Source organism: Macrosteles quadrilineatus, unplaced genomic scaffold (genome assembly GCF_028750875.1).
Source record: "Macrosteles quadrilineatus isolate MER2022 unplaced genomic scaffold, UCM_ALF_1.0 Scaffold_2__2_contigs__length_208266976, whole genome shotgun sequence".
In the NCBI taxonomy this organism is placed as follows: domain Eukaryota; kingdom Metazoa; phylum Arthropoda; class Insecta; order Hemiptera; family Cicadellidae; genus Macrosteles; species Macrosteles quadrilineatus.
This window is the reverse complement of record NW_026542595.1, coordinates 95,699,956-95,713,102: the sequence shown is the minus strand read 5'-3', so window position 1 is coordinate 95,713,102 and position 13,147 is coordinate 95,699,956. Positions and strand designations below refer to the sequence as shown.

Below are 13,147 nucleotides of genomic sequence, written 5' to 3'. Positions count from 1 at the left end.
GTCCGGCCTTGCTTTACTTTATGGTATAACCGTATTGGATGCCCCAAAACCACTATGTTCCCGGAAAACGATCGACGTATGTCTAGAGAACCGATATGTTGTATTGATCAATCTTGGAGGGATGGTATTTGAAATCACAAACAACATGAAAATTGCTCAGCTAGTGTTTACTAAAGTAGAGAGAGTACTGTTAGAGGAAGTGCCAAATTTAAAACGTACAGAACGTAAAGAAAAGGGGTTTGGGTCGTCGGGAATCATGGGGCCATCGGAAACAATCAAAACTAATTCGGAATCCGACAGTGTTCTGGAAGTATTGGAATCCGACAGCGATCCGGATGAAGTCGTTATAATTTCATAAATCTGGACACATATGGGGTTTTAGATAGATGCATAAAATACATTTTGCATCAATTGATATATTCTAGATAGATTATATATTTTGTAAAAGAAAAAAAGTGAAGCAAGTAGGAAAGAATGGCCACACCTTCGTTGATTAGTATGGCCACAGGTTCGTCGAAAAGTATGGCCAACAGGTTCGACTGAGAACGTGGCCACACCTCGACGCTGAGTTTTCGTCTAGGTACATGGTCTCACCTTAGGTCTCGACTGAGAACGTGGCCACAGCCCGACTTTGAGTTTTCGTCTAGGTAAATAGTAGGAGAATCAATTGAAGTACTTGCGAGCGCGGTGCGCACATGGTGTCAAGGCGTCGCGTATTGTCTCGACTTGGAGGAGGCATATTGGTCACACTATCGACTTGGAAACTAGTGTACATGAATGTGCAGCTTGTGTTTGAGAGTACGTGCTATTTGCCGTGATGGTCCCGGCGTGAGTATTGAAACTACATCAGTGTGTTAGGAGGTTTGAAGTTGAGTAAGGTCAGTTTTGGAGGTGTGCCGTGGGTAAGGTCAGTGTTGAGGCAGTCGTCAACCTGTTTCTGGCGGTCGAGGCCTCTGGCGCTCACACTGTAGTATTTCCTTATCGGGAGGTTGGGCTTCCTTATAGTACTGATGATGGTGTTGGTCAGGGTTTGAATAGGTTCCTCGGGGGATAGGTTGATTGCAAATCGTTTGGGTAGAAATCCTATAACCCTTTTATCCCCCATGTCAACTTTGGCGATGATCGACTTCCCTTATGTTGGATGTGCGTGTATTTTCATCCTGGTGATAGGATACCCTGCTGGATTTGTGAGTTCCATCGTTGAAACCCTCTCCAGCCCCTCGACAGCCTTAAGGTTTTCCAGTTTTGTTTGGAAGTTGGCCATTCTGTAAAAAAAAATCCAGCTTAATCATAAATGTAAAACAAAAAATTATAGTTAGAGGGGAAGTTCAATGCTGCAGAATGGAGCTTTGGCATTTCTAGATCTGTAATGGGATGAACTTGTGTTAAACTAATTCTTATGTTATTGTTCTGAGCTGAACATATTAAATATTAATCTTACTGTACATCTTGTTGTAACCATTTGAATAACTGCATGAAGGTGCATACAAGGTGGACAGGGCGTGTACGGAACATCGCAGGTAACCTTGCTTGAGGCAGGAAATGGTAAACGTATTTATATCCCGTCCGCCTGCCTAAAATGCAAGTCGCAATCATGACACTAAAAGTAACCATCTCTGTGCTTCCCCGTTCACTCGAGGATATTCCGGAGCTGATCAGTCGACTTCAACAACAGTTTCCACATACAACACTCACAGGTACTTTCAAAAATATGTGTTAGCAATTATTATATTCTGAAAGCCTTTGTTAAATCTGTCTATAACAAATAATTCACTGTTAAAGTTACTGAGCATGTTTGTAATAACCAACTAAATGGAATATGAAAAAATCTAGTAATATATTTATGAACGGACTTTACATCCTGGAAAATCTATATGTTCATTGCGCAACATGGTAACTGGTTTTGTATCCGACTTGATCTTTAAAAATTCTTTGATTGTCAGAATATTTATCTTGGTTTAATGTACTGAATTGTACTAAATAGCAATACATAACTTATGCAAAAGTTGTGTAATCAATACTGATGAACTTTAAAATATATCCTGCTGTTATAAAATTGGCTTGTTTAATGTTTCAGAACCTGCATCTAACGATGGGGTTGTAAGGATTGTAAAGCGTCCAAGTTCTAGCCTTCCGTGTAGAAACCAACTACGGGAGGCATTGGAAAAGCCGTATGTTCGTCCCATAGCCAGGGTGGCGCCTAGACTACAACCCCGCCTTGAACCTGCCGCAATTGTAATTAATCTCACGGATGATGAACCTACCCCAACACAAAATCCCCGTGCCTCTAGCCCTGTGCCATCACCACCACTACCTCTCGACCTGTTACCCTAGCAGCACCAACAGGAACGCTTTCGGGAGTAGTAAGGTAGGCAGAGGACTTGTTTTTTCAATAAAATAAAATAGAAGTAAGAAAATGAATTGTTTTTAATTTTAATATTATCTACATATTATCCCAAGTAGTATAGTAACTAAACAAAATCTATGTTGCAATGCAATTTGTTTCAACCTAACGATGGTGTTTCAAAACTGCACACTACAGGGTGGTCCATAAGTTAGTTGACAATTATGCATCCAACTAAATAATCTAAATAAACGTCCACAACAAAATTATGAATTCAAACTAATATTTGAACGCATATATTATATTATTATTATTGTGCAGAGCGGTCTAATTGAGGTTATATATCGAACAAGCAATTACTTTTGTCAACGCTCAGGGAATTAATAGAAAATAACATCACTAAAAATTTTAAAGCTTCCAATAACACTTATTCATTACAAAAGTAAAATAGTAAAAAAAATCCAACGTTAGGACATATGTTACACAATGGTGTATTAAAACGACTACATCTATCAATTTTAATATTTAAATTATAATATTTCCAGAAATAACAGTTAATACTGTAAGTTTCAAAACTATGGAATAGTAGTAGTAAAAAGAGAAGCCTCACTAACATATGTAATATTGTAAATTGCATAAAACGAATGAGCAAAGACATCACGAAATATGAGGGATTCAGAAAACAAATGTTTACATACAAAAAGTTGCTACTTACGGTGCGAGTAGACACATCCTCATGGGAAATAACACACAATCACCTCGTCTATGAGCCAACCTAACCTGAAAACGGACCAACCATCGTACGCAGCCATATACGGTATAGACTACGATGATAACCAGACACACATGGGAAGCCACATCGTCATGGGAAATTACACCATCACCTCGTTCATGAACCAACCTAACCTGGAGACTGTGGCCTTGGGAAAACAACCAGAAGGAGAACCTAATGTGACCACTATTGCTGGGGACAATTTGTATGAAATTCCAGCCTTGTATGAACCAACCTAACCTGGAGACTGTGGCCTTGGGAAAACAACCAGAAGGAGAACCTAATGTGACCACTATTGCTGGGGACAATTTGTATGAAATTCCAGTTCATTTTATAAAGAAATCAATTCAACAAAAAATATCAGACAACCACCAATATCAAGAATCAATCCAAATTGGACCATTAACATCTGGCGCAGGAATCCCACACAAGCAATTTCATGAATATGGCACACAAAATTGCAACTGTGATGGCTATTAATGACCACCAACACGACCCCATAGGACCATCAACGTCTGTAGTGGGATTTGGCCATCAACATGGCCTCTGTAATCAATATGTGTCATCCCAATTTGGATTGTTAACGTCTACAGCCATGTCATTCCAATTTGGATTGTCAACGTCTACAGCCACGTCATTGCAATTTGGGCCATCAACGTCTACAGCCACGTCATCACAATTTGGGCCGTGAACGTCTACAGCCACGTCATTACAATTTGGGCCGTCAACGTCCACAGCCACTTCATCCAAATTTGGGCCGTCAACGTCTACAGCCACTTCATCCTAAATTGGGCCGTCAACGTCTACAGCTGATGAATGTATTCCAGCGATGACTGTTGGGGGAATCAAACTTGGACCTGCAACGTCCACAACTAGGGAGGATTTGTTTGATCCCTGTCTTACGATTATGTTAAATTCAATATTATAACATCGGTCATCTATGTGCGGTCATAGGCGCCAAGTCATGTCTTTTTGACATGGTTGGAAATTACTACATTCTACATAAAAACACGGAGATTGATGTATCGATCTTCGTAAATGAATATCTCCTGTACAAAAGTCCTTAAAAGACGGAAACTAGTACAGAAAAATTCAAATCATCTACACAGACGTTCGGATGGAGAACTCTGTCGTGTATTAAGGCAAAACTTGAGTTGTTGTATAACATTAGCAACTTCTCATCACTGATTTTAACTGTAGAAATTGCAAGTCTACAACTTTCCTGTTTGAGAACATTAGCAAAATTCAAAACTCATTTTACAACACAAAAGAATTGATAACATTTATGACTCAAATTTAGGAAGTGATCAAACTTTCAACACATTCGGACCATGTTCAATTTAATTGTATCTATCTTCAATAGATGCAAATAGACAAGTAACCTGCTCTATACATGGAGAAACCATTGTGAATAGTAGATGTAATTGATTTATCTATGGTTTGTGCCTTTAATCTGCATTGGTGTCATTGTAATAAGTAGATGTAATTAATTAGATATATAATTGGTTTCTCCAAAATAGTCTGTATTGGTATTATTGTTTTTTGGGACCTTTTACTATTAATAAATGATACAACAACATACTTTGCTTATATCAGTACTTTCGAAAGATTGGTGTGTGCACAAATAACTAGGCATCATGGTAGGATATTTAATTGTAAAAGTTGCCTCATTCACTTCACAACAAAAACGGGTTTTGAAAAGCATTAACTAATGTGTAATGCGAATACACCCGTAAAAGTTGAAATGCCGGACGAGACAGAAAATAAATTATGTTTCACTAACTTTAAAAATAAACAAATTGTGTCCTTCGTTATTTACGCCGTTTTTGAGGCGCTACTAGTTAAACAAAATTCTTGCTCGATTTGTAACGAGGCAACTTGCTTAGAACCCAAAGTGTGCTTTTTAAAGTCTAAAGAAATAGCTGAGAAAAACCATTCATATACTGAGAAACAAACTGAACATGTTCCCATGAGCTTTGCTTACTATATAGTAAATACATTAGGAATAAAATTGGACCCGGTGGTGTACCGGGATGTAGATGCAGGTACGGTTTTTGTGGAAAAATTAAAACAGGAAGCTCTAAAAGTTATGGATATGTATAATAATATAGTTCCCATGAGGGATTTAACCACTGATGAGATAAATACATTTGAATCTTCAACAAAATGCCATATTTGTGAATTAAATTTTGAAGTAGATGATATAATCGTAAAAGATCATTGTCATATTTCAGGCTCCTTTAGAGGAGCAGCACACAATAAATGTAACCTACTCTTTCAAAATCCAAACTTTTTACCCGCCATAATGCACAATCTTGGCAACTATGATCTTCACTTTGTTTGCAACAATTTAAATATTGATGATTATGCTATTAAAGTCATACCAAACACAGAGGAGAAATATATCTCACTTAGTAAAAAAGTGAGTAATAAGTTTGAAATAAGATTCATCGACTCTTTTAGATTTATGAGTAATAGTTTAGACGTATTGTCAAAAAATCTAAGTCATGACCAATTTAGGGAGACAAAAGCTGTTACATATTAAATAAAAGATGTGTAAAATAAAATAGGTGTATTCTGAAATGAATCCTAAATAACAATGATTGTAAACAAAAACAGAGTTAACTTATTAAACATAACATATGGTATTTTACTAAACATACAGTATGTTAGAAAAGACACATCAATTTTCCCCCTTTAAAGTCTTGACCGCAGCATTTGATCTACATGTCGTCTGCATGTTACTCCGTTCTCCAGTTCAACGTTGTAATGTAGATTTCCATCTCTTGATGTAACTTTTCCAAAACTCCATTTTCTCTGACCCTTGTAGTAGTTTCTCACTTGAACACGGTCTCCGACCTTAAATATGCGTGTTATACCTTTAGGTTTGTCTTTTGAGTCCTCGATTCTAGAAGGTATCATAACACTGAGGTAAGTTCTTACTTGTCTGTTGAACATGAGATAGTATGCCGAGTTTCCTGTTGAGTTTGGTACTTGACGGAGTTGAATTAACGCCTTGTGAATTTTACTGTCAAGTGTTCCAGGTTCATCTAATATCGACTTCAACATCTTCTTCACTGTTTGTACAAAGCGTTCAGCTTGTCCATTAGATGATGGGTGGAACGGAGCAGTCGTTTTGTGTTGAGTTCCACATGACTTAAGAAACTCTTGAAAAGTAAGAGAAGTGAAACTTCGTCCATTGTCTGAAATTAGGAGGCTTGGAAGACCAAAAGTACTAAAAAGTTTCTTCAACTCCTTAATAGTCCAATCGGTAGTTGCTGTTTTTGTAGGTATTACCTCTACCCATTTGGAGAAGGCATCAACAACAATTAAAAATTGTTGTCCATTTGTTGGGCCCATGAAATCTATATGTATTCTCTCCCATGGCTGAGTTGCTGGTTCCCAAGGATGATTGATCTCTTTCGTTGGAGAATTTTGTTTCTCCCGACAAGGCTTGCAAACAGCAATCATGTTTTCAATGTCTTTATCCATTCCTCTCCAAAAGCAGTAACTTCTGGCCAAAGCTTTGGTTTTTACTATACCAATGTGCCCGTAGTGTAGTTCATTGAGAATTCTTTTCTTGAGGGAATTTGGGATGATTACTTTCCACCCTTTGAAGAGGCATCCTTCATGTAATGTAACTTCATTATCGTGAAATCCCAATGGCTCTAGTGATTGACCCTCCTCAAGAGCCTCCACAATTTGTTTTAGATATGTGTCCTTCATAGTTTCTTCGGCCAGTTCTTTGGGATTGATGGTTATGGTGTTCAATTGGTTTGTTTGAAAATGTCCAAACTGGTCAATACTTGTAAATTTTGAATCTTCCACAGGAAATCTTGAGAGGAAATCTGCATTGCCATGATCACCAGTTCTCTTGAATTCAATTGTGTAGTTAAATCCTGATAAAAAATGGGAGTAGTTGAATAGTCGCGTAGCTGACATTGATGGTAGGCTCTTGTTGGGATTGAAGATTGACACTAATGGTTTATGGTCCGTGATGAGTGTGAAATGACGTCCGTAGCAATAAGAAAAAAAATTCTTCAACCCCCAGTATATACCTGTGGCTTCTTTATCGATTTGGCTGTAATGTTTTTCAGCATTGGTCAATGATCTTGAAGCAAAAGCTATAGGCTTTTCACTTCCATCTGGGAAACGATGTGATATCACTGCTCCAAGTCCCACAGGTGAAGCGTCAGTTGCAAGGATCAATGGCAGGTCTGGGTTAAAGTGACAAAGGACTGTGTCACTTGTTATTCTTTTCTTGATGTTTTGGAAACCTTCTTCACACTTACTGTCCCATATGAATGACTGCCCTTTTTTTAGAAGTCTATGTAAAGGATTTAAAACAGTGGACAAATTCTTTACAAACCGGTTGTAGTAATTAACAAGCCCTAGGAAAGATCGGAGTTCTTGTATGTTTTGAGGCCTTCTTGCATTTGTAATTGCTTTGATTTTATCCTTACTTTTGTGGATTCCAGTGGCGTCAATAATATGTCCTAGGTATTCAATTTTCTTTTGAAAAAATTTGCACTTGTCACGGTTCAACTTCAAATTTTGACTCCTTAAACGCTCAAACACTTGCTTTAGTCTTTCTAGTAGTTCTTTTGATGACGTTCCTTGAATTATTATATCGTCGAAGAAGCACTGAACACCTTGAAGGTCTTGAAGGATTCCGTCCATCACCTTTTGCCAAACCCCTGGAGCAACTTTTACACCAAACATCAGTCTGTTAACTGTGTATTGTCCTTTATGAGTGCTCAAAGTTTGAATTTCTGCACTCTCAGCATCCATTTCCAAATGGAGATAAGCGTTACTTAAATCCAAAGTACAGAACAACTGCCCTCCATTCATTTGAGCAAAAATATCTTCGATCCGAGGTATTGGATGATGTTCTTCTTTGATTTGTTTATTTACTGTAACCTTGTAATCAGCGCATATACGTATGTTACCATTAGGCTTCACTACAGGTACAATTGGAGTACCCCAATCGGACTTGTCCGTTTTGGAAATGATTCCAGCTTCTTCCAGACGATTCAACTCGAGTTCTACTTTTTCAGTTAGTGCATATGGGACTGGACGAGCTTTCACAAAAATAGGTCTTGCCCCTTCAACAAGCTGTAAGTGTGCTTTTTTGTGAGGTATGAGTCCTACTCCTGGTTCAAATAATTCTTTGAATTCATTCAAAAGATCTTCAAGTGCAGTAGATGTAGTATTGCTTCTAACTGTTTTAAGCTCTGCCCAATCCAGTTTGACCTCTCTAATCCATTCTCTTCCGAAAATTGCATCAAAATTTTGGTTCACTATGTAGAGTTTCCCAACAAACACCTGATCATTGTAAGTGCATTCTACAAAGACGACACCCCGGGGTTTGATTATTTCGCTTGAGTATGTCCTTAGTTCTATGTTTGTGTGGAAAATCTTTTTATTTATGTTGAGACTTTTGAAGGTAGAGAATGGTAGAATACTTATTGCTGCTCCAGTATCTAACTCCATCCGCACAGGTTTACCTGCAATAAGTATCTCGACCATAAACTTGTCATTACCGGAATTCTGGTTGTGTATCTTAAAAACTTCTTGTTTCTCTTCCTTATAATTGTCTGTAGTATTGTCAGTTTCAGTACAATGAATTTCTGTTTGTTTTGTGCCCAAACATACGCTAGCAATATGTCCTTGTTTGTTGCATTTCTTACATATTTCTCCGATAAATTTACACTGATGTGCCCTGTGTCTAGGTGATCCACAACGATAGCATTTACCTTTGAGGCGTTCAAATGGAGACATTAACTTTTTGTTCCAAGAAGTAGAAAAATGGGGTGGTTTTGTTTCTGTAGGCCTACCTGCTATCTTGTTGATTTTCTCATTTGAATGAATGTTTTCTTCTACTATATGGCTTTCGTTCTTTGCCATTTCCATGATGGAGGCAAGTTTCACTACATCTTGAAACGATGAAGCAGATCTTTCTTGTAGTAATTTTGTTCTTATGTCTGAATTGCTAATACCTCTTATAAACTGCATGCGTAGTAATGTGTTTGCAATTGATTTCCCACAATTATTACAGTTGAAGTCACAGTCTGAAGATAACTTTTGAAGCTCAACGGAATATATTTTTACGGTTTCTTCAGATTCTTGTGTTCTTGTCATAAATTTGTGTTGTAAGGCCCAAGTACTAGGTTTAGGGTCAACATAATCCGCCAAAAGACTTACTAATTCAGCATATGTTTTATCCAAAGGACTTTCAGGAGCGCACAAATCATACAGCTTCTGATGTAAATGTGGCGTTAAGGCATGTAGCATTGTATACACTTGATCCTTTGGTTCCAATTCTTGGCTATGTAGATATAGAAATATCTCAAATCGACGAATGAAGTTCTTGAATGATTCATTTTCCTGATATGGTGTGAAAATCATTGAGGAAGTAGTGGATCGACGTTGTGGAGAAGACAAATTTGATGTACTAGGCACAATATTTTGAATGTTAACTTGTAGTTCTGCAAGCTGTCCCATACGTTTTTGTAACTCATCCATTACCTTGTAATATTTGTCCTCCATTTCTACTCTGTAATCTATTTCTTTCTCAATTTCAACTTCTTCAGTTTTCTCTTCTATTAATTGTTGTACAGAATTAAATCTTTCCCAATACTCTTCAATTGTTGTTATCCTGGTTTTGATTACTTCTTTTGACATGTTTTGTAGGTTTGCTAGCCATCTTTCAGCCTTAGACAACTGACCCTTCACTACTATTCTAATCTTCTTTAAATCAGTCAAACTTTCAGTGTTACTTAGGTCACTCATATTAGAAAATAAATTGTAATAAATATAATTGAAAAAAAAATTAAAAACTAGTTTTCCTCGTCGCCAAACTGTTACATATTAAATAAAAGATGTGTAAAATAAAATAGGTGTATTCTGAAATGAATCCTAAATAACAATGATTGTAAACAAAAACAGAGTTAACTTATTAAACATAACATATGGTATTTTACTAAACATACAGTATGTTAGAAAAGACACATCAAAAGCACACTTTGGGGATGAATGTAACCTAGTAACAACAAAAGGTATTTTTTGTTTTGAATATTGCTCAATTTGGGACAAATTGAGCGAAACTTGTTTGCCTGCTAAAAATCAATTTTTTAGCACATTAAATAACTCTGATATAGCTCAGAGTCAATATGAGCATGCTCATTAAGTATGAGAAAACCCAAGTTCACCCAAGTGGGTGAATACTCAGATCTGTATCTTAAAACAGATACATTGATTCTTGCGGATATATTTGAAAATTTCAGGAAAGTGTGTAAATCAAATTATGATCTGGACCCTGCGTGGTATTATACTGCACCAGGCCTCTCTTGGGACGCCTGTTTAAAGATGACTGGTATTGAATTAGATTTAATTATGGATTATGAACAATTTAAGTTAATTAAGAAGGGTATACGAGGTGGCATATCGGAAGTAATAACTCGTTTTAGCGAGGCAAAGAACAAATATATTGATAGTACATCCTCAGATTTTAATATTGATGATTCAGACTCCACTTATTTAATGTATTATGACATCAACAACCTTTATGGTTGGGCCATGTCCCAACCAATGCCTCATTAGGATTTTTCTTGGTGTTCAAAAGAGGAGCTAAAATCATTACCGGAAAGAATTTTACAAACGAAAAAATCCAATGAATTTGGATATATTTTAGAAGTGAATTTAACATATCCACAATCGTTGCATGATAAGCATTCAGCATTCCCGTTTTGCACTGAAAATAAGAAACCCCCAAATGGTAGGTTTTAAAAACTTTTGACAACCCTAGACAATAAAACGAATTACGTTCTACACGTCCAAAATCTGAAACAGGCTATGAAACACGGTCTAGTCCTAACTAAAATACACCGAGCCATAAAGTTCCGTCAATCAAATTGGTTAGAACAGTATATAAATAAAAATACTGGGCTTAGAGCGGCTGCCAAGAATCTTTTTGAAAAGGATTTCTTCAAGCTCATGAATAATTCGTATTTTGGTAAAACGATGGAAAATGTTCATGAGAGGTTAAATATGGAGTTAGTTTGTAACAACAATCGGAGACTTTCCAAATTAATTTCAAAACCTAATTTCTTAGACAGGACAATCTTTTCAAATGACTTGGTAGCCGTTCACCTGTCAAAAACAAGGGTGAAATTCAATAAACCGATTTATATCGGTTTAGCTGTGCTAGGACTAAGTAAAAAATTGATGTATTCGTAACATTACCAAAAATGTCCGAAAATTTAAGTAAAGTAGCACTATCATCATTTGATGATAAACGGTTTACAAACCGAGTGATAACATACACACTTTACCCCACGGGCATTACGTACTCACTAATAACCGTAAAAGAAAACAAGCTATTCATGATGAACTTAAAATAAAAAGAAGGAAAGTCAATTGAAAAATTAGTTGTTAACATATTTTCTGTAAAAGACGTTGTAAATTTTTAACAGATTCTTTTCTCTTTTTCAGATAAATTCGTTTTTATTGGGAAAATGGACAAATTGTACTTTTTCGATACCGATTGTTTTTGTTACCCAATTCGCATAAAATCGAAGTTGTAGTATTGTACTTAGACATTGATTCGTTTGATTTTATTTTCAGAAAATTCTGTGGAAATTAAAATAATAAAAGTTCCTGACCATCCAGCTTTCGAGAATCTGGTGACTATCCCAAAATACCAGTCGGACGGGAGCTCGGGCTTGGATTTACACGCCCACCTCCCCGGCCCAATCAATCGGTTACGACTCTACCCGAACAATTATACACTAGTACCCACAGGCATAGCAGTAGCCATCCCAAATGGCTATGGGGGGCAAATATGTCCACGGTCCGGTTTGGCCCTCTTACACGGGATCACCGTGTTGAATTCTCCGGGGACCATCGACTCTGACTTCAGAGGACAAATCATGGTGTTACTTATTAATTTTAGTAGCTCGATGTATGAGATCGTACATCATGAAAGAATTGCACAACTCGTAGTGAGTCGAGTGAATGGGGTACGTTGGCGTGAGGTTCCCACATTGAAAAAAAAAACAAACGGGGGAGTAAAGGGTGGGGCTCGACTGGTACTGATGAGGACTCTGGTCCAGAGATTAATTGGGACTCTGAACCACAGATTAATTCAATTTCGGATCCCGAATCTGATTCAACCCTTGACGAAGTTGTAGTTATAGACTAAACTTGTAATCTCCACATGTTCTCTCTCTCTCTCTCTATATATATATATAATATATAAACGAATCATATACTTTAAAGTAAAAAAATGTTAATAACTAATACCCATATTATAAATACTATTCATCAATTTCATATTCACGAATTGCTTGTTTTGTTATTTCAATCTAAACACCTGTTTGTATATAGTATCTAAGAGTGATATGTATTGTATTTTATATGAATGTAAAATAAAAAATGAAATTAATAACACCAAACTGTACTTATCTGTTCACCCTATCTCCTATAAACTATGTTAATATGAAAAAGTTATTTCAGTCTTCATATGACAATTCATGGTAACAGAGTGGTACTATAGATTGTGATCCAAATGGATAATATGAAATATGATGATGTGCAAGCATATGAATTTAATAATGTTAGTAGACAGAAAAGACGTTTGAACTTTTCAAACCTTTTTACTAAATACATTCCTGGTAAAAAGCGATTTGTGGCAACTATTGTCATCAAAATAATCAAATTTACAACCGAAGATGTTGGAGGCATAAAAAACAAATAGTGCATCACTACTATTAGTTATGAATTAACTATCAAATTAAACTATAATTTAGCTCACAGCTCTAATTAACATATAGGCAAATTTTATGAATATTTAAAGTCTACTGTTGGTAAAAGTTGGTTCTATGATATACATTAAAATTACCAATAGGGTGCAGTCTATTATATTTGTTTTTATATTTATAAAAACAGCTTCAGCAAAGACAAAAATATACAATGAAAACTAGTAGGATTGTTTGCAGTTAGGTTTTCAAATTTGTGATATCTTTTTAGGT

At 36.4% G+C, this 13,147-nt stretch overlaps 1 protein-coding gene across 1 annotated transcript; it reads right to left on the bottom strand.

Annotated features, from left to right (window-relative positions):
- Positions 1 to 5,813: 5,813 nt before the first annotated feature.
- Positions 5,814 to 12,048, bottom strand: LOC128984631 (uncharacterized protein K02A2.6-like). The gene is made up of 2 exons (XM_054403966.1): positions 11,988 to 12,048; positions 5,814 to 8,623 (listed from the first exon to the last, which is right to left on the bottom strand). Exons 1-2 carry the CDS (start codon positions 12,046 to 12,048, stop codon positions 5,814 to 5,816), a joined length of 2,871 nt encoding a protein of 956 aa, XP_054259941.1.
- Positions 12,049 to 13,147: the final 1,099 nt, after the last annotated feature.

Bases quoted from the DNA above. Each gene is read 5' to 3' on its own strand.
- LOC128984631 (XM_054403966.1), bottom strand. From the start codon at position 12,048: ATGATTTGTCCTCTGAAGTCAGAGTCGATGGTCCCCGGAGAATTCAAC. The intron at 8,624-11,987 runs GTAAGAGGGCCA...TACTTATTGCAG, and splicing joins ATTCAACACGGTGATCCCGT to GTAAACCTGTGCGGATGGAG.